The following is a 26,945-nucleotide window of genomic DNA, read 5'->3' on the forward strand; positions in this document are numbered from 1 at the left end:
TCCTCCCTATCTTTTGCCTCCATTCAAGGTCACTCTCAAAATTTTTTGTGGTCAGCAATAGGAAGTCTGAGGTACACAAGTGAGTTGGAGTTGTACAGCTTCAAAGCTCCCTGGTGCCTCATGCTGAGCATAGCTACAACTTCCTTGTCTTCTGAAAACTTCTGTCCCTTTTGTTTGTTGTTTTGAAAGAAGGAGAGGACCTTATTCTTCTTGTAAATATTTTTCTCTCAGCATCAAAATATTGTGCCCTAACCCTGAAAACTCAGTGACTGGGAGTACTTGTGAGTCTCTTTATGTGCTGAAGATTTCATAAAATACTTGAGCTGTGGGCTTGAATGTGGTCTCTCAATTCTGTGTGCCTACAAGGAAGGAAGTAGCACTTGATACTAATTTTGGGGAGGAATTAGGCCACACTTTATGAACCAGCTTTATATCTGAAACCAGCTTTTTATCTTCAGGGAAAGTTACACTCAAAGTTACATAAATGCTACAAAACCCTAAGAAACACAGTTGGTTGGAGAATGTAAACTATGTGTAAAAGTTCCTCAGTCTCTCTTCCCCTAAAATAATGTATTTAAATTCTAGTTTTATGTTGTAATGGTCTACCAGGGTTTATTGGGATTGACATTTTTGTGCTGGTATTTTAGTCATACAAAAAGCCTTCTACCGAAGTGGTTTTTCTGTTAGATTTCACTTGCACTGTGTCCTATTTGATTAAACCTTTGTTTCCAGTAGGAGTCATGTTACCTGACTGGATCACAAATAGGGAAAACTTAAAGGTAAATCACGTGGTGGAAAATTTATGATGGCATTTCCTGACTCTTGAAGTGCAGTCTGAATTCTGTAACGAGAGGTACTTAAGTCTTAAAAAAAAAAAAGTTTAAATTGTTGCAGCTTGTTTGTTACAGAAGAAAAAAGCTGAAGTGTAAGGAGCAGAGTGGCAAAATAAGTGTGAGGATTAAGCAATAGCAAATTGAGTCACAGCATGCATCTGGAAGTCTGTTTAGTTCTGCAGTTACAAAAGGTTACACAAATTCCATGTGCCCACCTCTTTTTGGACTATGCAGCTGCTCTTGTGTGACCATAGCTTGTTGAACTTTGGAAGAGATTAAATCCACAGGAATAGGAGCTGCAAAGCAGTGACTGTAATCTGCTGTGCCAGATGGAAGCTCATAAGAGGCAAGGAGACTGAAAACCTGCACAGGGCAGTACCAGCATCATTTTTGTGTCTGGGTCAAAACCAGAGTTACTGTTCAGTGTGTCACTGTCCCACCAAAGTGGCAAGTGTGGCCTCAGTGGCAGCTTTTTTCCCACTTGTTTGTGAAATTGGTTTTCATGCTTAAGTTTAATCGGATTTGTCACAAGAATGCTTTGTGTGTAATTGTCCTCCAATTTCAACTAAAAATGTGACCTGAAAACTAATACTGAAAACAAGTAGAAATACTATTATGCTGGTCTTACTATGTAAATGAAAAGGAAATATTTTGATTCATTCTACTTGTTGAAGTGTAGCATTTATTTTTGTAAGTTACCTTTTAAAGAATGCTTTTGAATTAAGTATAATAAAATGACAACACTATTAAGCCTTCAAAAATGGAGCTGCAGAAATGCATTTGAAGGGAAGATAGTCTATAATGGGTGAAGTTTAGGGTATGGTAACTGAGGGTGGACGTTTGGAATTAAAATTTCCCATTAAAAATGGGGAAATAAAGAAAAGGGTCTGAACTTTAAATGAAAAGTACACTTTGTATAATGATTCAAACCCACAATTAGTATTATCAACATGGCAAAGTTCTTGATGAGTTTGAGAAGTTATTTACTACCGCATAATAAGATACATAAAGCAGCCATGTATCTGTTGGTGAACCACAAGGGATTGTTTTATGTAAGAGTATGAAAGTATTAACACTGACATACTGCAGGGAATCTGCAGTAGGAGAGGTGAAATCAGTCTTAAATCAAGTGGGGGAGGAAGTGTTTGTTCCTTGCACAAATACACTTTAAAACTGCCATGTTCCCATGCTTCATGTTCCCAACATCTGCAAAAAATAATTCAGCTGTAGCAAGAGATTACAAAACCTTTTAGGGTATAGCATTCTGCAGTTGGGAACTTCTGAGAGGGGGAAACTTTGAAAGGGAAGATTTTAGTAAGGTGCAGTGTTGGTTTCTGTAGTGAGAGGTTTGAGTTCTCTAACAGGCTGCAATTTAATTTTTAAAGTCACTGTTCTTTTTGACAGTGTGTGTGGTGGATTTGGGGCTATTTTGTTTACTTGGTAGTCTTTTGTGATCAGAAGTTGTAAGGCACAGGAAATAGCTTTATAGTTCCTTCCTCCCACAAGTTGTAATTCATTCGTGGCCATCAGGATGTTTTTCTTGGCTTATCTCTTTCTGTGCAGTTTGCCTTGCACATCTGCCACATAAATTATGAAACTGAACTTGAAAAGCTGAAAATGTATTTCATATCCTACAGTATATAATGGAGATTGTATCATTGGCCAGGAGGAGTGTGACTGCTCCTTGCACAGAAGGTCTGCAATAATACCTGGCATTCATGGACTGAACTGGCTGGAGTCATATTTGTAATGGTTCTGAGGAATGGCTGAAAAATAAAAACTTCAAACGGTCAACAGCACTAATGCTGTGCTGTTACCTCTCTGTAACCTGAGGTATTTCTCCAGACATTTTGGCAGATGGGTCCCCATCTGTTTCTTTGTAGAATGTGGACTGCTGGCTTCCTATTTGGTATCCATATGTTTTATCTGTAAGGCTCTAAATCTAAGCTGCATGTTTTATAACAAAAGTGACATTACTGACAGGAGCAAAATGAAAATGCATTAAGTTTGTTACATGTTTTTTAGTTAGTTTGTCTTCACCCTGCAAGGGGAGAGAGGCTGGCTGAGATGGAATACATGAGTTCACTGAAGGGAAGAGCAGCCCCATCTTTATTTGGAATGGCTTCTCTGAATAATTGTTAATAGCATTAGGTGCATAGATTCCTGAACATCATTGTATTGTTTGGGATAACAGGTGGATAAATGATGTCCTCTGTCTGTGAGCCAGTCTGCACAGTGAGCTCTCTGAGATAACAAGTGACAATGTCATAGGGTAGTGAAATCTTATCCCAAAATGCATTTTTAAATCTGATCCTGAAATGCATTTTTCGCTTTGCCTTTGTATTAAATCCTTTCAGCTTGTGGATCACAGGTTTGGACCAGTGATCATCTGGAATCCCTCAGAGCCTGAAGGAAAGGATGCTCACAGAAAAAAGTGGAGTTGATGGGTGCTGCCCCTGCTTGTGGGGTGCTGCCCCTGCTTGTGGGGTGCTGCCCCTGCTTGTGGGGTGCTGCCCCTGCTTGTGGGGTGCTGCTTGCTCCATGTCCTTGCCTCTGGTGGTTTGGGAGGCAGTGCTGTGGAGGTCAGGATCAGTTCTTTTTTAGCTCACTGATTCTAATGCTCTCTTGAAAGTATTTCATGCCCAGATGGATAAGTATTAAATGATTTTTTTAATTGGCAAAAGTGTTTCTGGTAACTAATTAACAGTTTAATAGATGCCAAGATTCCTACACCTGGGAGTGGGGGAGGTGTATCCTGTACTCAGGCAAGTTGTGTAGCTTTTTTATTTACTGTGTGTTCTCAGTAGTTGAAACTAACTTGTGCACACAATTTTAAAAAAGATCATTTAACATTAAAGCAGCTGCTTTGCGTTCTCAGAAAGCTTTCCCTCTATTTCTACCCCTCCTTTACAGAAACCTTTTAATCTAGATACTAAAAATAGTTTAGATGCATGACTCACAGGAGTTAAATGGTGAGATGAGGTTGTGTTCACTCCTCTCTGAGGGCTTCATCTTAATTACGTGTGTGTCTGTGGGTGGGGGTCTTCTAGATAACTGTATTGTGAAAATACTGCCAGGGCCTGCCTTGTCTCTTCTCCAGATGGTGAATGTTCACTTGGCTCGTTATATAGTGCATTCAATCACTTCATATTTTTAAAAAACAAATACAGCTATAATCTCAAATGTCTAGAAGCAGCTCTATATTATGTTAGTGTCATTTTGCCTTAAGCTGTCAGCCCCTCTAATGGTTTTTGGGAAATCTGAGCACAAATTGCTGCTGTTGCATTTGGGTAATACTCCTAAAACATGTGCCATGGGTCATGTGAGCAGTCACTCGTGGTTCTTGTCTTGGTGGGTGACTGTGGTTTCTCAGTGAGAGGGAGCTGTTGGGAAAATCAGCTGCTGGGAGACAAAGGTTGTTCCCAAACTGCAGGGGCAGGGAGCTGGCCCAGCCCCCAGGTGTGAGTTACTGCTGCCTTTGTTCAGAGCTTCACCTGCAGTTGTCACCTGGGTGCCTTTCCATAGAACTGGTGGGATGTTTAGGTGGAGATAGGAAAGGTAAATAAATGAACCATGTGCGTGTGTTCTTCTCTATTCAGTTCAAGCAAACTTCCTTGTGCTGTAACTTAATGTTTTCTTAACTATTTTATGCCTTTTATGAACCTTTCTGGTTGAATAACGCAGTCCCCACTCAGTTTTAGATCCAGAGCTGTGGAATAGTTTCCTTACTGGGGTTTGTCGATGTGGAATGTTACTGTGATGGTCTCCTTTGCAACATCACCAACTGAGTGATAAGATTTGGTTCAGAGTCAGTAACATCTGCTCTGTCAGGACCAAATTTAGAGTGTGCTTTGCCTTTATTCACTGTGAAAGTCACAGGAAACACAGGGAAGACTTTCTAAAAATAAGGAAGCTGCTAACAAAATTACTAAAAGAATGAGATTAAATTATTAGTATGTGAGACTCACTATTGAAGGGATAATGTTAAACATGTTATTCAGAAGATAAAATCATGTTGTGTCTGTTTTGGCATGTTAAATAACAAAAGGTTAAAATAGTTGCTTCTTGTAAGACTTTGGCACCACACTTCATAGTGCTGTACACTAACAGAGCATCTCCTCCTCTGTTTATCCAGACCCTGCCTGCTCTAATAGACTAAATTCTTTAAAAAAAATTCTTTAGTATTGCTGTTTGTTTGAATAGCATTAATGTTCATACTGGAGGTATGGTACGTACACATGAGTAAAGCTTGAATTTTTATTCTTCTGTGCTTAGTCCTTAAGCAGATATTTGCAGAATGGTGTCTCATTGGAAACTGTTAATGGTGGTAAGATGTACAAAGTTTCTCATGTCAGCTTTTAGTATTTTAGTGTTCCCAGTTGTAAAATTAAAAAAGAGGAAAACAGAAGGTGCATAATCCAGAGGTGTCCTTGGTGTAATAGTTAAAGGCAGAATATTATGCACATAGGAGTCCCATGTATACATGATATTGTAATTGGTTTGAAATATACATTGAAAAAATGTAAGTGCATAGCCAGGTTTCTTGTTCCTGCAGCCGAGTCCCTCAGCACAGTGGGCAGCTTCCCAGAGGCTTGAGAAGTGTTTCTAATTAGGCTCACCCTGTCCAATCCAATACCTTTATCATCACTATAAAGGAACTGTTGTAATGTCCCCTCTCTGTGGCTTCTGGTTATTTTAGTTGTCATAAGATTAGACCTGGCATTTCACAAATCTTCAGTGGATGTGATGCCCAGAGTTGTGCCTGTGCCCTGGGTGATGCCACCCACATCAATGGCAGCTCTAATCCTGCCCGTGCCTCTATGGAGGCTCTGACTCACCCCAGGGCACAGTCAAGGCTTTTCTTGCATTTGTGCAGGAACATTGGCAAAGATCTGTTAGGCTTTCTGATTCCTGAATATGTTTTCAAGTAAGTTCCATTCTGAATGGATGGATAGATATTTATTATTCTTTCATTACCTTTAGTCTATAAATACCTCCTTTTCTCATGGTGCCTATTTTCTTGAGTGTAAGTTAGCTGTGCACATGCTGTTCAAAGGTTTCTGCATGTTTAAGAAACTACTGGTATTTGAGCATTCATACAAAATGCTGAGTGTTTTTGATATTTGAAGATCTGAAAATTTGATGTATAACACTTTCTTTCCTAATGAATTATTTTCTTAGGAATAGTTATCCAAGAACATTGCTCCCAAAATCTGCCCATAACCTGTGAGCTTCCTTTATGAGTTGTGATTTCATGCACTTGAATGTATTGTCAGTGTGGTGAGGGAACAGAACACCACTGACCATGGAAAAATGTGGAACATAAAAGAGATGCTGGGAAGGGAGCATGAAGTGGAAATCTCTGTGTGATGTTCTTTAAGGAAGGCCATGGGCAGTGGAGTATTTACTCCTTCTAGTGCTTTATGCTGCATCCTGAGTTCTCATCAAAATGTTCAATCTCATAAACAAAAATTGTTGCATCTTGTCCTTTAGCAGGTTTGCTGGCAGTGTATTTAAATCATTGCTATGAAATGTTGTTTGAGGGTTAATCTTAGAGTAGAGTAATTAGCTGAGGAAATACTCTTCCATTTATGTTGCTGACTATATGCAGAGCCTTGTGTCCCCACATCCATGTTTCCAAAGAGTTTCTGATTCAAGGTGTATGGTGTAGAGAGAATTGGGGTAGAATTCTTTTTTAGTTTGGAAGCAGCAATGATTGATGTGGATAATTAGTTCAGGCACAACAAAACTAATTGTAATGTTACCAATTGGAAGCCATTACTGGAAGCAGTACAGTTATAGTTGTGTATAAGTGATTGTAATCTCCTAACAGATAATTGACTTCAGTTACAGCATATGAATCTGTAGAGAATCTTGTAGTCCTGAGCAATGAAAAATCTTCACTCTGAAACAAACATTTCTATTCAGGATATAGTGTTTATTTAATTTTTACTAGCATCTTGGGTGGAAGTACAATGATTTTACTTTGCCAGCACAAAAGTAATTTTAAAAATAATTTCTTAGTCTGGAATAGGAAAAAAACCCTCTTTTTCAGTAATTATTTTGTGACTATTTTATAGGGGGAAAAAGAAAAACTAATGGTGATGAAGCACTAATATGTTACTGAGAGCAGAATATACCTCATGCCCATCAATATGGGCATGAGCAACACAGCTTGATTCATGTGTAAAATCAGAAGCCTGAGCAGAGTAGGCAGATATATCTGTTGGAGTCTGTTGAAATGAAACACAAATAGAAGTTTTCTGCAGATACATTTATCACTTACTAGTGGTCATGTGCATTTCTGTCCTCGTTGTGGGTTACATTCAGTATCTGCTGATAAGGAGCAGGAAGACCAGGCTGCTCTTAGTCTGCCTGGTTTGTGTGTCATCTGTGCAGGGTTCCTGCAGTCTGTAAGGTTTTGTTTTCATGCAGGACATCCACAAGCTGCCTTTCATTTCCCTCTTTCAGTGAAAAGTGCTGAGGAAAATCTCAGACCCGTGGGATTTTTATGCTCTTCATGCCTGAAAGTTGAGATGCTCTCAGACTATTGCAACTGTAAATGTTGAAGTGGCAGATACTGCAGGACCTTTTGTACCTTCACAGATCCTCTGATCTGAGTTTTGTATCAGGAGGTACAGAACTTCTTGTCCCCTCTTGCTGCCTATTCTCCCTAATACCAGCTAAACATCATTCTTACCTCAAATTATACCCTTGATGTGTTCAGTACTGCTCTCCCCTTTCACATCCCTCTCCTCTCCCCCTCTTATTTTTTGGGTTTTTTAGCACACTGTAGGGTAATCCACTAGGACCCAGTTGGAAAATAGTCAGGTATTTACAGCTATTACCCACTGACTTTATTAGCAATGTCCATTTATTCACTTAAGAGGAATTTAGTCTCAGACTTGAGCTACCTGCTCAGTGTTGCTGTAAACTGAAGATGCAAACATTTAAAGTTGCAAGAAAATTAAAAGCATTTTGCTCACTGCTTGTTCCATAGAGATGTGACAGTGCCCTCTCTTGGCTTTTGGAAACAATTTTATTTCTTAAAAAAGAAAATTATACTGAAATCACTTGGGAAGGGAACAATAAAGAGTAAAAAGAATCTGTTGTCATTAATCTGTTTTAATAGACTTAAATGTAAGACACAGAAGAATGTAACAGTTTGTGATGTCCATGTCAACCCCTTTATTGCTGTACCCTTATTTTGAATGCAACTTTCAAAATACACTTTGCTGTTTAGTATCTTTGTGCATGTCAGAAGTTTCTGTACATGTTCCTGTCACGAGATTGCAGTGGGGCAGGGTCTCGGTGAAGATTTGGGGTGGCTCAGATGCAGAATGGCAGATAAGGGGTTGTCAGCCCTGCCTGAGAAGTTCCTTTCTGTCAGCCCCGGCCGTTCAGGGCCGTTTGTTTGCAGAGCAGCCTCTCCATGCGATCCAGCACGATTCCCTGGAAGCTGCCCAGGATAAACTAATCAGAGAGCCCCCCCTGGTGTCGGAAAGTGTCCTCGGATATTAAATTTATATCAATCACAGGAAGTCTTGGCAATCAAGCTAGTCACTTTTTCCCTTCACATCTGGACATAAATTATTTTTTTGCTGCAAAGGTCACAGGAATCATGGGTAGGGCAGGGAATGAGGGCCATAGAAAACATGGGAAAGGAAGAATAAAACTGTATTTCCACCTTTTTAGAAATGGTTATTTTTAAGTGATCTGGAATGATGCCAAACTATACAACAGTGAGGTTTTTTTTTTCTCCTTGAAGTTTACATTTGTTCCTGAATTAAATGTGGCTCTAAGATGCTTTGGTTTGGAATGGTTCATTCCATTAGATCTCAGCTTGGCATTTAAAAAAGAGCTTTCTCCTAGTTGCTGAGAACAATAACTTTTCTGCAGAGAGGTTTAGAAGTCGAGTATGTTTCTGTACTTAGAGAGGCTTAACTGCACCTTTTTTCTCTTGGCATTACTTAATTTCCCTTGTTTTCCTTCCGTTTCCCCCTTCCAGCCCTGCTGCTGCTTTAGCCACGTGCCCTGAGCTCTTGCATAGCCAGTGCTGCCATTTGTTTTTGTACACTAAGTTTGCATCTCTTCAAGCATTGTCTATTCTTTAATTTTTTGCTCTAAGAAATTAAGGAAATACTTCATTTTATGCTTCCCCCTCCCAAGTCTCCATCAAGTCTCTCAACAAATGCTGAAGGAGGGGTTATAAAAACAAGCAGGACCTTTCCATTCATTTCCCTGCCTTTCCTTGCTTTGGACAAGGGATCCAGTGTGCTGGAAGCTGCAAATCCTGGAGCTTTGGGGTTGTGTTTTTTCCATACATGTGGGAAATAAAGATGGGCTTGGTTTACATTTGTATGTACAAAAAATAAAATATCAGAAACAGAAGTTTGAGGTGTATTCAGCATAAATGAATTTGTAAAACCTTAATTACTGTTGTTCCAAACTGCTGCTGTGTTCTTACATGCTTGTTGTAATATAGATAGGTTCTGGGAGCTTGCTGATTATTTATTCAGTCATGTAGCTTATGCTCTCTTTAGACACAAAGTTGAATAAAATCATACATCAGGATCTGACAGCAGGAATTCTCATGCTGAGAATCCAAGATTAAGTCCAGAAATTTTATTCTGTTTTAACAATTACCTTCTGTGTCCCCTTTCAGACTTGAGGGGATTTCATTCTTGTTTCTGCTGTTTATATCTCCCAGTTCCAAGATCTTTGCTGTCCTTATGCCAAATAAAATTGAGCAGGATTTGCTTGAATGCTGCATTGTGCAAACTCCTACATGGACAGGGGGATAACTGTTGGGATGACTATTGAGCATCTTGATTTTTTTTTTCTCCTTTTAGGTCATTCATGTTCAGAAGGGGTTCTTAAGCAACAAATGCTTTCTCCACATTGCATTATAAATCATTAGATCTTTCTTATAGTTTACTTAATTTGTCATTGTGGATTGGTTTGTGTTGAAACTCACAGGGGTTTTTCTTAGCTTCTGAATCAGTTATGATGTACTTTTAAGTAAGCTTTCAAACTTGTGACATGCTAGGTGTAAATGTGTTGTTTGAGTACAGTCCAGGTATGAAGGCAGAGCAGAGACCAGCAGCTCTCCTGTCACTGCTGATCTCATTGCTGGGGTGACTCCTGGTGCTCCAGAAGCAGAGAGGTTTTCAGATGTTCCCACTATGGGTGAGATTATTGGGCTGCTCACTCACCTTAGAAGATGAGGGAAATTATTGTTATCAAACACATCTGGATGCTTTTAGGGACACAAAGGAGGTTGCTGGGCTCAGATGTTACCTGTTTTAAGGATTAATTAAGAGGAAATCACATATTTACTCTTTTAATATTAACATCACAGTAAGGCTTTTCTGTGACCTCTTGAAGAGACAGCCCGAGCTCCTTGCAGTATTTGCATTGCTGTAATTGTAACTGAGTGCTCTGCAGCTTCCTTGGCTGTTTTCCCTCAATTAATTAAATTCAAGCTAGGAAGCAGACTTTCTAGTGAATCTCATCTCCCTTACTTTAGTCTTCCATGTGATTTTTTTATTTGTTACTTTTTGACTAACACCTGTTTGGTACTGATGTTCTTGATTTTGTCTTGTAACATCATTCCAAAAAAAGTGCCTCTGATTGAGTTATAAGTCCTCTTGCAAATAAGTCTGTGCCATTACAAACCTGTAAGCAAACCCTACCTAACTGCAGAAGCCATCAGCTTTGACTCTGGTGGTTTGGTTTGCATTTTAATTTGACCCAAAGCCATTTTTACTGGACTGAATCCAGCTGTAATGTAATCCCCAGTTTCTCATCTGTATTCTTGAAGACTAATAGAATAGTAAAACCTTCTTAAAGATAACTTAAATGTGGTGTATAGTGTCCTCAGGGTAACTTGTGCACTAAAGCTGTTTTCTTTCCCACTCTGTAGAGGTATCTCATTAAGTGAGATCTGCACTAGTGTCATTATTAAGTTTTCATGTGTTTCTCAGTTTTGATGCTAATCTTCATGTGTGTGAATTTTTTTTTCCTTTGCAGCACCAATGTGGTTATGAATTATTCAGAAATAGAGTCTAAGGTTCGAGAAGCAACCAATGATGATCCGTGGGGACCTTCAGGGCAACTCATGGGAGAGATTGCCAAGTAAGTGATAATTTGACTCAGTGATGAAGAAAAGAAAGGTACATTTTATATAAGAATGTGAAATTTGATGCTAAATCAACTCTGTGGTATTCAGACTGATAATGCCCAAAAGTTGCTGTAAATAAAGTCTTAAGTTTTTTAATGCATAATCATAGAATGTAGTGAAAACTGTCAAACAAAAAATGAAGCCCCTGTATTTTTTAAATTCTTGATTTTTAATTTATGTATCTTCAGAATTCTTTCCATATAGCTGATTTTTTTGGAGTATTTATTTTCAAAGCACTTTCTTGTAGCTTCTACAAAAACAGCAAAACATGTTGAATTCTTCCTTGAGCATTTTCTTTCTGTTAAAATAAGTTTGGAAGTTCTGTGTTTGATCAGTTGCAGTGGTTATTAGGGTATTCATATTCAGCATTATTTTCATTACAAATTAGTGAAGGTTCTTTTACTACCTCAGATATTTAGAATTACTCTTTTCCTTTGTAGTCCTGGGATATAAATAACTGATCTAGGAGTTAAAACAGGGACAGCTTTTTCCCTTTAATGTCGCCCGATGTGGCTGGGCTTAGATCACTCCTGCCATCTACTGCCAGCCCCGAGTGTGAACAGGCTCTTGTGGCCAACCCGGGCAAACGACATTTCTGTGCTGCTTTTGTTCCCTTCCTTAGGGCTACGTTTATGTACGAGCAGTTTCCAGAGCTCATGAACATGCTGTGGACTCGGATGCTGAAAGACAACAAAAAGAACTGGAGGAGAGTTTATAAGGTGTGTAAGGATCAGGGCTTGGTGCTCATGCAGTGTCCTGGTGGAGTTCTTGTTCAGATAATCCTACAGCACTTTCTCCTCTAGCAACATAGAATTTCTTCCCTAAATGTTTTATAATTCTGTTGGTGAAGTTGAAGGTGTTTTTCAAATGCTGTGTATAAAAAAACCCACAGAATTTCTGGGTTTAGAAGCACATTAAGATGTTACTTAATGAACACAACAGAGCAATTCCATTTTGCTGCTATTCAGGTGTTAGACTAGTGCTCACAATTCCAATTTACCCAAAGGAATTGCTATGAGCTCCATGAGAAGGAGATGTTAAGTTACTGTGCTATCAGGAAAACATTTTTTGACAGAATTCAAGAATACCTGAAATAAAATGCAAACTAATCTTAATTTTCTGTCAATTTGTAATGCTTTAAAAGTTGTAGTTTACCTTTGAGTGGGCCAAATTTTCTTGCAGATCTTACATGACAGTTTTTTTTGTCCTAATTGTGTTTTGGAAAAGATCAGAGTCATTTGCATTTTTCTTGTCTTTCATGCAGAAACTTTTTGCTTGAGATTGTGTTGTGCTGCACTTAAAGTGGTGTTCAGTGTTCACTGAATTATGCAAATATAACCTCCTTTTTTAGAATTGATGTATTAGACTAGGTTATATTGTGTTTTTCTTGATGCCAGGATTTTAGCAAGACACAATTAATTCTAAAGCATGGTTTGTGTTTTTCACAGGTGCTTGATGTTTTGTAGTCATAGTAATTGTTTTCCCTGAAGTACAATAGAAATTAATATTTAATGCTATCACACATAACTACTTAATGTTATAAAGACTTCTTGAAATTGCTTATCAGGTTTAGATTGGGTGAAATAAAATTATAGTTTTAGCTGATAAAGGCACTACTTCAGAGAAAGAACCTTATTTCTTTCTAGATATAAATCCTCAACATAGAGAACTGAAATTAAATTATTATTTAAACTTCATTTGTTCTGTCACTTGTCTAAAGTCGTCCTGAAATGCAGTTTTGTATATCCATTGAATGCTGCAGAAGGCTTCTTAAATTCCTGTAGGAGTTACCTTTCAGTGAAAGCCATTGGAAAATTGTGAACAAAAGATGCAAAAGAAAATGCCTCATTTCTCAGGTTAACTTTTTCTCCTTAATTGCTACTGCTTTATCTTAAAACAAGCAGTGGCTGATAAAGGTAACTACCTGTGATTTAGTAGTAACAAGCTGAAGTTTTAAAAATACAATTTTGATTGTCTAAAGAGCAAAAGATTGATGTGAGGAAAAAAATGTTTCTATGGGACTCATATAATAAGCATGTATTTAAAAAGGGAAGGTTAGTATTTACTAATTTGGGGAGGGGGGTAGGTTTGGGGTTTTTGCAAAAAAAGAAAGGTAGAGTTTTTGTTCATGCAATCATAAGGTGCTTTGTATTTTTATAGTCTTTGCTGCTCCTAGCTTACCTCATAAGGAATGGATCAGAGCGTGTTGTTACAAGTGCCAGAGAACACATTTATGATTTGCGATCCCTGGAAAATTACCACTTTGTAGGTGAGCAATAGAAAAATCTTATAAGCAAATTAAAACAGTAGTTGGAGTTGTCAGTCACCTGAACCAGCTTAGAAGCTTCCCCAGTCTAATTAAAATGTGACTGTTGCCAGTTGTGTGAAGAGTGCAGAATCCAAGACGTGGGGCCCTAGAGTATTAATTAGTGAAGACAAGAACTTGCAGAAAAGACTGGCTAATAACAACAGAACCAACACAACATGAGTGTTGGGGTTTATATTAAAATATGCACTAGAGACTGGTCCCCTGTGGTGTCCGTAAAGGAATAGCTTTAATCATATGGGAAGAAAAGGTTAGAGCTCCAAAACACACACATCTGTTTGAAGCTGGGTTTTTTTCCTCCCACCAAATAATATTTACAGTGCAAAGGCAGCAAGGCCAGTGTGTGTTTTGAATGTGAAAAAGGCTGGAAAGGAGCACATTTAGCTTATAGTACTTCCCAACCGAAAGCAATTTTTCAAAAAATCAGTTCTGCCATGAGACTGAGTTCTTGCAATGAAACTTGCAAAAACTGTGCTAAAAAGACTGAGGAAGAAGAGTGATGTTTTGAGGGGTTAAAATTGTTCAAGTGGAGAATACAAGTTCTGTCTCAGCCTTTGTTAATCTCTTCTATGTTTAAGTACACCATTCAGTGCAAACTCATTTATCTAAATTTTGTTAATTAGTCCCTTTTAAAGAGATGCAGTGGACCTCATGCAGTAGTCCCGAAATCTTTGAATCATAAACCGTTGTGTTTACGATTCAATTTTTTTTATCAATTTGGTGTTCAGTATTGCTGCCTCTTACTATTTTCCTTTTCCCTCCCATCTTCCATCCATCATCTGTGTCCTGCATTACCTGACAGATGAGAATGGCAAGGACCAGGGGATAAACATCCGCCAGAAGGTGAAAGAAATGGTTGAGTTTGCTCAAGACGACGATCGGCTGCGGGAGGAGAGGAAGAAAGCAAAGAAGAACAAAGACAAATACATTGGGGTGTCCTCGGACAGTGTCGGAGGGTTCAGATACAGTGAGTACTGGGCTGCCTTGGCAAGGATTGCAATCCACTTTTGCTTTCCCAAAAGCACATTCGGAGCCTTGAAATGCATCTGTGCATTTTGTGTGAGTTTCCTGGGGTCTGTCAGAGCTGACTTTACAGGCACCAAGTACTCCTTGCTCCCAGTCCCTCTCATAGTGTGTACCAGGGGTCTGAGCTTTTGTTGGAGCTTCCATCTGATGTATCCCAGCATGCCATCCATGATCCAGCTGCCAGTCTGTGTTTTTTTCTGGCCTGAGTAAATCCTTGGCTGCTTTTAGTAAGGGATGAGTACCAAAGTCCCAATGGCACAAGGCTCTGGTTTGTTGATTTCTTTGAGAGAAGGGTTTGCTGTAAGAGCTCAGTAGTAGCTGTGCAGGGCTTAAACTTCACCTGTTTGCCTGATGCTTTCTGACTTTTTTACTTTTCTTATCTGTGAGCCTTCCACTTAGATTTGATCCCTCCTGTTTTTGACAGGTTGCTTCTCCATTCTCCCTGTTCCTCATATGCGAAGTAGTTTAAAAATTTCCAATGGAGGATAATTCTTGTTTTATTACATTCCTTTAGCCTTTGCTACTTGCTTGGAATTGTGGTGATTCTCTTTTTAGGAAATACTTATGAGTCACCGTATTTGTACTTTTTGTACATGTCCCTTTGTTCTCTCACTGATCTTTTGACTTCTCTGTGCAGAGTCGTGATCTATCCTTTTAGGCTGGGTAGGATCATTTCTCCATGTGCTCTTTAGGTATCATTCAGGTTTTTTAATTTAAAGGACTAGTTTCTGTCTTGTATTTAATTTTTGTGGTAAAGGGTTTTGAATTATTCCTTCATTTGTTGAGTAAAGGTTTTTTAAAAGTCTTTCTTGCAGCACAAAGCAAACCCTTTCCCAGTGAGATTTCTAATCAAGAAGATTCAAGTTATTTAAACAAAAATGCTTTTATTAAGATTTTTTTGTTAGTTTATTTTGTCCTGAAAATACTGAGCTTCTAGCTGGTGTCTATTTTAATTTAAAAATTTGTATTGCACAGGCAAATCCCTCTAAAGGAATCTGCATTAAAATGCTTGAGAGCCTGACATAAACTGAAATAAGGCCATTTTATTCTCCTGCAAAATTTAACAGCAGTACATTTCTGAGCAGTGTCTCCTTTTCCAATGATAAAGATCTCACTGAGTATCTCATGGATTTGTAGCAGGTTCTTAAATGGAAAAGTTTTATGGATCTAAACAGATGTCATTGGAGACTTGCACCTATGTCTTTACTAAGAAAATACACCCTATATGATATGAAGTTATCAGATAAGTATAATTCAAATTTTGCACTTTATGGTGCTGGAATCATAATTTTCTTTTTATTAAAATGGCTTAATTGAAAACACCTTGAACATCATGAGAGCTGCAATAGCATTTGTTTGTAACTTGAAGTAGGGATTATTTCACTGTGCTTCCTTTCTGCCTTTCTGCCTAAGTAAAAAAAAAATTACTATTGTTTCGCATTTTTAAAAGATGCATAAAAAATGGCTTGTTGCATGTGCATGATAGCCCAGAGTATAAATGTTTGCCTGTGAATGTTGTGTAGAAACTGAGCTCGTTTGGTTTCCTTTATACACCTGTATTTTGTGAGGAAAATCTGATACAAGATCACAATACAAGATGAAGTGTGCAGTGCTTCTGATAGCAAAGTCTTTGTTAAAATGGTTTTTTAATTTGAATTAAACTCAAGTTGGCTGTGTGTGTACAAACAAGACTCTTCAGTGTTCTAGACTTCCTTGATGGGATTGTACAACAAATATGCTAATTTCAAGTAAAACTGGCAGCTGTTTGTAATCTAAAATACCAATATCAAGGTCTGGAATACTAAGTTAGAAAAAAAAGTTTTTGATTTCTTGGTAATAATGCTCAGGAAAAATGTTCAGGGTATCCAGTGGCCCCTGAAAAGGTGAGTTTACTGCCTTTTCTTTTTTCATCTCTCTTAAAATTTTTTTAAATTTTTTTTAATTGCTGAGTGTGGAAAATGAAAAGTTATTATGCATATTCTTTCAGTATTTTGGTACTGTGTTTCTGTGTATTAATGTCAGTGTATAAAACCCCCAGTGATCACTCAGCTCAGCCAGGAGTGGAATATCCTGCAGTAAGGGCTGTTCCAGAAGCGCCATGTGCCCTTCCTGCTCAGCTGCTTCTGCAGCCAGGGCTGCTCCTGCCTCTGCTGCTCCTCCAGCAGAGCCCAACAGCCTCCTGATGTGCTGGGCATTGAGCTTGTGGCATTGCCATAAACAAAAGTCTTTGAGCCTTCATTCCTGCCACTTCATGATGGGCATTCCATGCTGTGCCTTGCTGTAATAGAGTTGATTCAGCTGGGGGAGCTTTGTTTGCTCTGTGAGCTTGTACAGCTCAGGTGTGTGGGGCAGGGGGGCTTGAGAGGGATTCCAGAAAGGCCACAGGCTTTTTTTGGGTACCTTTAATAGTTCTTATCTTTGTCTTACCAGGTGAAAGATATGATCCTGAGCCCAAGTCCAAATGGGATGAAGAATGGGATAAAAAGTCAACTTTTCCTTTCAGTGACAAGTTAGGGGAGCTCAGTGACAAGATTGGCAGCACCATCGATGACACCATCAGCAAGTTCCGAAGGAAAGATAGAGAGGACTCTCCAGAAAGGTGCAGGTACTGAGCTATTGTACCCTGAATTTATCTGTGAGATGACTTAGGAAGCAGTTTGACATTGCTGGATATAAGCTACAATCCACTGCCATTCTTTTTGTCTGTAGGGGGAAGCATATTTGGGTTCAGTACCTGCTTCCTGGGCTTCTGCAGCTCCCCTGGCCTTGGGGAGGGAGCAGTGTGGCTCTGGCAGTAGTGAACTGCTCTTGGCTGCCTTCCATTACTGCCCCAGCTGCTGGCAAAGCAGGGAATTTGGCTGAAATATCCAAAGCTTTTCCTTGTCTCAGCAATTCAGTGCTCATGTGCCAGTGTACTGAAGGCTGCCACTTAATGCTGCACACACTCTGAATGCTGGAGTGCCAAGGAAGAAAATTGAAATTCCTTTGACACAGTGCTGCTTCCCTGAGCTGATCGCAGGAAGAACAGCCTGCAGGTGATTTCTTAAAAAAAAAAAAAAAGTTAATTTCAGTTGAGGCTTTTCAGGAAAATACTTTGTTTTACATCTGGTCATTAAATTTATTCAGTAAGGGAGAAAGTCTACTCTGCTTTGGCTACAGAAAGAACTTAACATCTGTCACACTTCAACAGGTGCATTGAATTTAATTATCTGGAGATCAAGTTTGTACTTAACAGAATCTGAAATTGCTGTAGAGAAAGTGCTCAAGTATATTGAAATAATTCCCTTTTGGGAAACAACTGAAAAATCAAATTTGCACTGAGATTTGATTAATATTTTTTACAAGAATATCTTTAGATAGGCACACATGTATATGAACATAAAAATCCACATGCAAACATCTGTGTGATGCAAAACTAAAGCAATTTTGCACGGAAACAAAAAATAATAATAATGGCAGCATTTCTGGAGGAAAGCCCTTGTGGTCCTCTTGGTGGGGCATTAATAAAACATAAAACTGGCATTCTTTGCACACATCAGGGTTCCCTCTTAGAACCTAATATCAATGGACTACAAAGAGAAGGGATCAGAAGAAAAGTAAACAATTCACATGTAACAATGGTACATTTCTGTGTGCATTTCTGTACTTATCTTTCAAAAGCAACTTGTCCCATGATGTCTGCAGACCTCACCAGCCATGTTTCACGTAGGGACTGTACAGTAAACATTTTTTTTTGTCTTACTTCTTTTATTTCGGAATAAAAACTGTCTCTTACATATGCTGGGTAAAGTCTTATATTTTTCAGTGGTTTAGACAGTCCTTTCTGAAGTCTAATCTTTAGCAAAAGCAGTGTATTTTGATGAATTCTCTACTGTACATCTTTGCCCCAAATAACACTGCTCTTTTTCTCTGGCTAATATTACATTTTACATTTTTGCTTTGCTCTTGTAACCCTTGTCTCTTCTGTTTGATTTTTCTCCTATTTTTTTGTGGTCTATGTCAGGTTTTGTTTGTCTCAAAATTTATAAAAATTATAAACTTGGGACTCAGAATAAAAGGAGGAATTTTTGGGACATACATGAGCAAAGGCAGTTTGGTGTTTGCAGGTTATTCTGCTGTAAGAAGGAATTCAGGCTGCAGCATTTCAGCTCCTCTAACATTGCTTCAAATCCCAGCCTGGAATTTCTTTTTCTCTTCTCCTGGCATGGGGATCAAACACATGGAAAGGATTTTTTCTAAGGGTTTGAGTGAAGAGGTTTGTTTCTACAGAAGCCATCAGAAGAAGATTGAACAGATGGTTATAGAATGTCTGTATATATCCTTAGGAATACTGTAAATACATGCCTTAGTGCATGCTCTATTAGCAAAATACTATATTTAAATATTAAAACTGAAGGTGGCATAAAATTTTAATTATCATAACTTAGGCTCAGAACAACATTCTTTTGTAAATGCCTCGTGAAATCTCTGTGTTTTCACACTTCAGCAATTTTTTTTGTAGAAAAAAGTGCCAAAAATGTACTGACTAATTTGTAGCCTGCTGCCATATAATAACAATTAAATTGCCATTTCACTTGGAAAAGTGACTAAATGGTGATACTCACTCAGCTGGCAAACGTGCTGCTATGTTCTATTGTTTCAGTCTTAATAACTTTATAAACCATTATTGCTTGAGTAATGTAAAGCCAATAAAAAGCCTTGAAGCACAAAGAATAAATGTGTCTTACACATCTTACCTGTGGCCAATAAAGCTTGGAAGCCATGGTCTTTACACACCAGAAGAACTTGGCCAAACTTGTGCATTTCTGACTTTTCTTAGATGGAAAAAAGTGCTTGAAGGAAATAAGAACTTTACCAGACAGCTAAATGATACAAAATAAGTGTACAGTAGATTTCAGTGCAACTGCTTTACACAGTGAGATTTGGAGAAGCCAAGTCTGCTGCCTTTTTTTAATTTAGATGAAAAATTCTAACAGCATTATAGAGGAAATTAATTTTTTCCATTAATATATCCCTGTGCAAATAGTGAAAACCTCAAGCAATACCCCATGGGGTGGGAAAGCCTCTGGTTTTCTTTCTTAGTGCTTGTTAGTTCTTAGGTGAATAAACCAGCTGCTGTCCTGAGTCCTGCACTGCACACTGAAATTCTTGTTTCTGAATTACCTGCAGACACACCGAGGTGCTTCTGAAACACTGCATTTTTTTTTTCCTAAGAATTCTTAAAACTCTGTTAATCCTTGTTTCACCAGTACTCAGAAAGGTTGATGTAGGTAACAGAATGGAAAGGAAGCAAAGCTGCCAGTGCTCCTCTGAAAGGAGGCAACAGCCATGTTTAAAGGCAACTCTAAAGAATGACTAAAAGTCTACTTTTAGTCATTTTATGATACCAAAAGTATCTAGAGAATGACTTTTATATTGGAGTGTAATTTAGATAAACTTAGTCTCAGTAAATGGTTTTTGTTTTCTTAGAGGTTGTTAAAGAAAAACTCTCACTACAAAAACTTGAGGCAAAGGAAAAGAGCGTGTGTCCATACTTTGATTTCTCAAAGTTGTAATTCTATACTTTCTTTGCAGAAGTTTTTTAATTATTTGGTACATTGCTGTAATTTTGAGTTCTCTGTGCAATTCTCAGATGAAGCACTGCAATTTTACTAAGCACAGTAAACACTTAGAGCAAACATTAATCTGTAATTTTATATTTTTTTTGTTAATGTGACCATTAAAGAAAAATAAAAAGTGGATCTCCTGAGAGAGTTTGGAAGAAGTACAGGTTGTCATGGAAAATTGAATCTTGTAATATTTATTCTCCTTTCTGGCATGTGTGCTTAATTTCTTTCCTCAGAGCCTTTAGTCATTTTTTTTGCTGTATATCACCAAAGACTTTTTTCATTCTTGCATTAGTGAGATAGATCTGTAGCAGTTCTCTATCAATCAGACTTTGCTTGTCACTTGTTTCCTTAGCCCACAGAACGTTTTTGGACTCTGGCAGGTATTAAATACAACACATGGACAGACTGAGCCTTAGTTGTGTTGTCTGGTCTTGGATGTTTCCAGCTGCATCCTCCATCCTCCTCCAGGGCTCTTGGGGTGGATGCCCTGTGTACACCATGAGAATTTGCAGATCCCTCTGCTCTGGGGGCTCCTGTTAAAATCCTGATGTCACAAATGGAGATGTGGCTCTGGTCCCCTCTGTGCACACAGGTGGGGTAGCAGGGCTGGGCTCACACTGCAGGGTTGGAGTGCTTTGGAAAAATCAAGTTAAATGATGCCATTTGAGCTCCCCTATCTGTGAAAGGCTGACTCAAGCCAATGTCAGAAGCTGCTGGTTGGTCAGCAGCTGTGAAATTTATCTTTTTAACAATAAAAGAATTGCAAAAGGGAGTGAGCATTTGTGTTGAGTGATGCTACTGAGCTGAGCCATCCCCAGTGGTGAGCAGGTAACATGCACAGAGGAAATGGAACATGCAGCATGTTCCCAAAAAGCCACCATTGTTAGCAGAGAACAAAGGCTCCCCCCCAGAGTATATTGCAGTTACTGTCACATTCCCTCTGACAAAGGGACAGCCTTTCTTAAATTTTTCAGTTTTAGTATTCTAATGCATTATTAAAATATAAAACCCTTCCACTTTCAACTCTGTTGCTAAGGGAATTACAATTTCAAAATACATTCCAATGTATTTAAGCTTTCTCTACAGCAGTTCTCACTGTTATGTACAAATCCTGATTGTAACAGGCAACATGACTGGTGGTGGAGGCCAATGCTTTCTTTGTGAAAGACTTAAAATACAAAAGTAGAAAATATAACAAATGTATCAAGTAGTGTGCAACAACATCTATAAAGTTTTTGCCTAAAAGGGTGATATTTTTGTTCTTTTACATTTTGAGAACAACTGTGCGTGCTCTGCTAATGGTAACATTGCATTGCATAATTGTGTAAGCAGTCTGTTCCCACAAACATCTCTAAGAATATGAAAGCCTGATTCCCTGGAAAAGGAAATGAGCTGAAATACAAATGGAATTGTGCAAATCCAAAAGACAGTACAGAATATGGTTCAGTGCTTTCTTTCTCTCGGTGTAAGTACTGAGCACACCTGCCAAGTTAACTTTCAGTTGCTGAAGTGTTACATAATGTGTGGGGGAGTTCCTGTCAGAAGGTGATTCAGTGTACTGGGTTTAAACACTGATTTCCTATTATCCTCTGTCGTGGACTTGCAGTTCATGCTTAACAAAATAATCTGCTTTTCTCCACTGCTTCTGTACAACAGGTGCAATGCTGTGTGGTGTGATGTGTTGTGTAAGGATGGAACAGTTCCTCTCTCAAATGTAGGAAAAAGCAGCATTTTTATCATGAACTGTTGTACAAGAAACTGCAGTAACCAAAACTCTTGTAGCTTAAGCCAAATGTCCTCTCAAGGAATTGAGAAGTCCATCACGAATGCTGTGCTATCACTTTTGTTTTTCTAGTGACAGTGATGAGGAAAAATCTAGAAGAGGCAAATCTCCCAAAGCTGAATTTAAAGATGAAGAGGAGACTGTGACAACAAAACACATTCATATTGCACAAGCTACAGAAATTACCACCATCAGACAGAAACGCTCAGCAAATCCTTCCAAAACCATTGACTTGGGAGCAGCAGCTCATTACACAGGAGACAAAGCAAGTCCAGAGCAGAACTCTGCTGCTCATCCTGCACAGCCTACGACAAAGGTGAGACAGCAGGACAGCACAGCATTTTGGAAGCTGTTTTCTTCTGTCCTCTAAGCCATTTTCTGATTTAGGGTAGGTTTTGGAATGCAGCCTTCAAGGGAGCTGTTTTATCAAAAATGTTTTGTTTATCATAGTCTATGGAACGGTATAGTTGTAATTAATTGTGATTGCTTTAAGGTGGAGAATTTTTTAAATATAGTCATTAGCATGTTTTGCTCTATTCAGGACAGCAAAGAGAATTTTGGCATGAAGTGTTAAAGATTCCATGAAGCTGCGTGCTTACTGAAAACTTACCAAATTCTTCAGTTATAAGAGACTATGAGCTTTAGTTTTTCAGTATTTGATTTCACATTTTAGCCACATGGTTGTTGGCTTTAAAGCCAAATCTTCAAAGCAAAAGCAAACAAAATCCTTCAAAACCCCAGAAAACTTTTTAATGTCATTTGATTGATTAACAACATCATGAGTTGAGATCTGGTGTCCTTTCTTCTCCAGGCTGCTGTCCCCTCTGGCAGCAAGTCCTCTAATGACCTGGTGGACCTGTTGTTTGATGGAGCCAGCCAGCCAGCTTCCACAGGTAGGTGGGGTCTGTTCCAGTTCTGAGGAGAAGCTTGTTTGTTGCTGGAATAAAGTAGATAAATTGAGAAATGAATACTTGAAAAAATGTAACACTGCCTAGAAAGAGCCCTTTGTAGCAAGCTACTGTGTGTGCTATTCCATGGGACTAATAAATGTTAGGAGCACAAAGATTAACTGCTAGATCAGTCTGTCAGAAACGGTGTATGTAATGCAGTTATTTATAATTAACTCTAAAAGCAAGTGCAATCCATTCATATCCAAGCATTTCTCATAGTGCAGTTTAAAGGCTGGGCAGGTGGAAATGGATAATCTTCATGGAAGCTTTCATCTGAGGTAAATGGCAAACTTCTTTTTTTGTCTGATTTTCTCTTGGCACTTGGTTGATCCAAACCCTAGAACCAAAAGGAAATTGCTCCCTAAAAATTGAATTACTCATTTAAAACACATCCTTCACTCTCTAAATGTATAGCAAATCTGTTAGTCTTCAATGGACTTACCCTTATGCTCCCAAAATGCAGTTTCTTTTTAGGAGTGTGTTAAATTTCAGTGCATTCCTAATAGATTGGTAAGAGTACAAAGGATCTTTTACATCACAGTTACCACAGTTCCATGAAAGTTAAGATCCTGGATCAGAACCACTATCCCAAGTCAATACTGATTTTTTTTCTACCTAATTCTTAGGGCAGAAAGGTTTCAAACCCTTTTTGTTTTATATACAGTGTGAATGTTTTTGCTTTTATAAAAATAAGATCCCATTGAGAATAGATGTTTCCACTTCAGAATGAACCTGCTCATATTTCAAGCAGAACTATGGCAGCTTCTGTATTACAGTGTATTTAAATCTTTCATCAGTTTGGCTCATTGTTGTAGTCAGCCTTTTTTCTCTTTTTTTAATCTTTTTTTCTCCTTTTTCCAAAGCAGCATTTAGAAATGGTGCTGAGAAGAGGCACATTACCAGCTGTCCTGCTAAATAACCTCTGCTGACCTGAGCAGGCAGATGGAAAGGGTTCATTTGTAGTGACAGATCTCGTGTGGGAATCTTTGAGGCTTGCTCATGTTGAGAGGATTAGCACTGTCCTTCCCACGCAGGTCACTTCTTCTGACCACTGCTCCTTGCAGCCCAGGCTGTGGGAACATTCCCAGTGTCAGGCAAGGCAGGGGGAAAGGGTCAAATGCAGCCTTTGATGTGTCCTGTGAAGGAACTGGCAGGGAAGTGATGTCAATTCAGGGAACTTAGGGTTTGCTTATCTGTGTATTTTCAGGTGCAGAGATGTGAAAGGGTTGATTGGGCTCAGTGTTACTCTTTACTGGAGCAACACAGTTTGTATGTGAGGGGGTGCTTGTTTGCCATAAAAGAGATGTAAAATCCCTGGTTAGACCTGCTGGGAGGACTTTTTGGTGTTACTGAGCTGAGGTTCTTTAACCTTTCTTAAGAGAATTGCTATATCCAGCTTAATCTCTGTCACCTCTCTCTGAAATTCAGTTTCACTTGAAAACAGGCAAGAGATGGGGAGGAAAAGTTAAACTTGACCGAAGATGTTAAGGGGTTATTTTGGGTTTGAACTCAGTTCTGTTTTTAAAATTAAATTAATCCCTAGGCACTGTCAGGCAGCCCAAGGATAATGGGTGTAGCAGGGAGCATTGATTTTTATTTTTTCCTTCAAGCAAGTGGTCAGGAGTGTGTCATCCGTGTTTCTTATTCAGCATATAAACTCTGAAACCATTAACCTGTTCTGAACTCTGCAGGCACATATGTGGGGAAAAAAACACTTGAAAATGTTCATTGCAGTAGACAGGATAAATAGGATCAGATCAGATTTTTAGTTTGATATTTCACTGTTCCTTTTTCATTCTTGGGTGTCAGAATAAAACATGTATAGACACACAGGAGATGTTTATTAGATCACTTCAGAATTTGTGTTGAAGAAATTCCTTAACTTTTTGTGGAGTTGTTTCCCTCTTGAAAAGGTGTTGAAAGAGTTTCTGTAGTGCTGTGTCTGAAAATTCAGAGACCATCCTTGCATTCTCTGCCCATGTTTTATATCCTGTACTACACGCTCAGCAAGAAGACATTTCCCCTTGGAAGAGCAGTCGCCTTCCTGGCAATGTCTACAGTAAAATAACATTAAAAAGAAATACAAGTACACGTGTATTAGGAAGTGAATGGTTCCTTTTATTACTGCTGGCCATTTATTAAAAAGGAGATGGTTCTGGTTTAATTAACCCAGTTGAGAGTAGCAGATGGGGCAGAATGTCTTGCAGCGATAAGACAATTCCGAAATGGCACCAGATGTTGGAAGCTGTCCCTGGTGGTGTTTGAGTGCAGCACAGATGTTCCAGTCCCACCTGGCTGCCTCCTAAGCACTGCAGGCTAAGCAGCTGTGATGTAACCTATATAATGTACGCAGAACACTAAAAGCAAAATAATTGAACTGCTGCAGCTTCTTCTGAGGGTGGGACTGCTTGGAGGTGAAATCTTTAAGGACAAACAAATAAGGTCAACTTCTTGGCTTCCTCTGGTCAGTGGAATACCTGCTTGAAAACAGTACCAATCATAACTAGTGATTTTTATATCTTTTCTGAGTTTATTTTAAAAATCAGCTTTACAATATGGTTCTTTAGTCTTCTGCTTTTATACCTTGGCCGTATCTTTTTAGTGAAAATTTGTTACTGTGCTGTATTCAGAAGTCAATAATTTATATGCTGTATACAAATGTCTAGTTGGAAAACTTAATGTTCTTGCTGCAGAAAGGAAGCAAACTTATAAAAAAATGAACACACATGGAAGCTCTGTCCCTGAAATCCTAATTCAAGATCATTGCAGAATCATTCATGCTTTAAGTAACACAAAAACTAAATATAAGGTGACATGTAATTTTTCATAAGGAAGCATAATAAATTAACTTTTATACAATAGAAATGGTTGGCTTTTTTATATTATGCTTCCAGATTTTAATTTTACAAAGTGCCAAGCTGATAGCATCACTCCCCAGTTAAAAACTTGTTAGTCTTTTTAATATCTCTGAATTTATTTTTAGAGGTGACAAAAACTTGCATGTTTTAGTTCTTCCCATGGAAAACAAAACTGCAAGATCTGCAAGGCAGTTGGAAATAATCCAGTTTATTGTTGCTCAGGCTTGTATAAACATAGTGTGAGGATGAACAGGAAAACAGAGCTGACTTAGGGAGCAGAATCAATAAATGCCTTGTGTCAAGTGCAGAACAGCTTTTCTTCATAAATCCCACATGCAGTTGTTGCAATGGATCTTTGCACAGTTCTGTAACAGCTTTTGGTTTCTCTCTGTTCCTAGGTGGATCAAGTGACCTATTTGGAGGATTTGCTGATTTTAGTTCACCTGCTGCTTCAGCGAGTTTCCCATCATCACAAGGTAGGTTGATGTAGGGATTGCAGTGCTGCTGAAGGGTGGAAGGAGGGCAGGAGATGCCATGTGGCATTATTGAAAGTCCCTTCCCTTTCCAGGGTAAAGTGTGTGTGTGTAACTGAACCACAAGTGCTCTGGGAGGAAGGAAGATGCAGCCTGGCTCAGTGCATGTGCAGACATTTTACCTGCAGACAGACAAGCTTATCAGGAGACATGGCCACCATCTGAAAAGGTTTCCCTTAAAATTAGACTGGAAATCAATAAAATATGCTTGGAAACCTCATAAAGTGATCCAGTTTCCTTTGGTGGAATCTTTGTGGGATCTACAGAGTTGCAGAAAACCCTGGAGTGGGGAGAGCTGGCTGGCTGTCCTTTGTGAAGTTAATTTGAGCAGTAGTGATGCTTGTGATGAGGGGTTCTCAGCCAGGATGCAGGATCAGGTACAAAATGAGAAAAGAACAGGAAATCTACCTGGAGGCAGCTTTTAGTCAGCATGTTTCCATCTCCTCCTTTATTTTGCTGTGTTGGGAAGGCTCTGCTGGGCCTGGGTTGGTTAACAGACCTTCAGTGTACTTGGTAGGAAAGAGCTGCTCTGGTTTTTGAGCTTTCACAGTCAAACCCAAGATGTTTTGCAAACACAAAGCTGCCCACTATGCAAATAACTCCTGTGTTAATACAGTCTAAATTGATATAATCCTTTATCTGCATTAACATGATTAATCTATTCCAATCACCATTATGCAAGGGACAAGGAGTCCTGTGAAATTATTAATCATTCCTGAACAGTGTAAGCCCCTCTAGAAATCTTTTCCTTGTTGATTAATCATCTTTGAAGTCCTACTGAAGGGGCAAAACCTCCTCCCTTTTACCCCCTCTTCCATTATTGGTGCTCAATGCACAGGTCTGA

General features: G+C 38.7%; 1 protein-coding gene across 1 annotated transcript in view; it reads left to right on the top strand.

The window, feature by feature from the left end:
- CLINT1 (clathrin interactor 1) overlaps window positions 1–26,945 on the top strand; it is a 46,651-nt gene that overhangs the window by 14,468 nt on the left and 5,238 nt on the right. Inside the window, exons 2-9 of the mRNA XM_058035049.1 lie at window positions 10,866–10,970; window positions 11,639–11,735; window positions 13,177–13,285; window positions 14,145–14,309; window positions 16,799–16,973; window positions 21,833–22,076; window positions 22,572–22,653; window positions 25,967–26,044. Coding sequence (XP_057891032.1) covers window positions 10,866–10,970; window positions 11,639–11,735; window positions 13,177–13,285; window positions 14,145–14,309; window positions 16,799–16,973; window positions 21,833–22,076; window positions 22,572–22,653; window positions 25,967–26,044 — 1,055 coding nt within the window. The remainder of the gene's footprint in view (window positions 1–10,865; window positions 10,971–11,638; window positions 11,736–13,176; window positions 13,286–14,144; window positions 14,310–16,798; window positions 16,974–21,832; window positions 22,077–22,571; window positions 22,654–25,966; window positions 26,045–26,945) is intronic.

This window comes from Melospiza georgiana, chromosome 15 (assembly GCF_028018845.1).
Source record: "Melospiza georgiana isolate bMelGeo1 chromosome 15, bMelGeo1.pri, whole genome shotgun sequence".
Classification (NCBI taxonomy): Eukaryota; Metazoa; Chordata; class Aves; order Passeriformes; family Passerellidae; genus Melospiza; species Melospiza georgiana.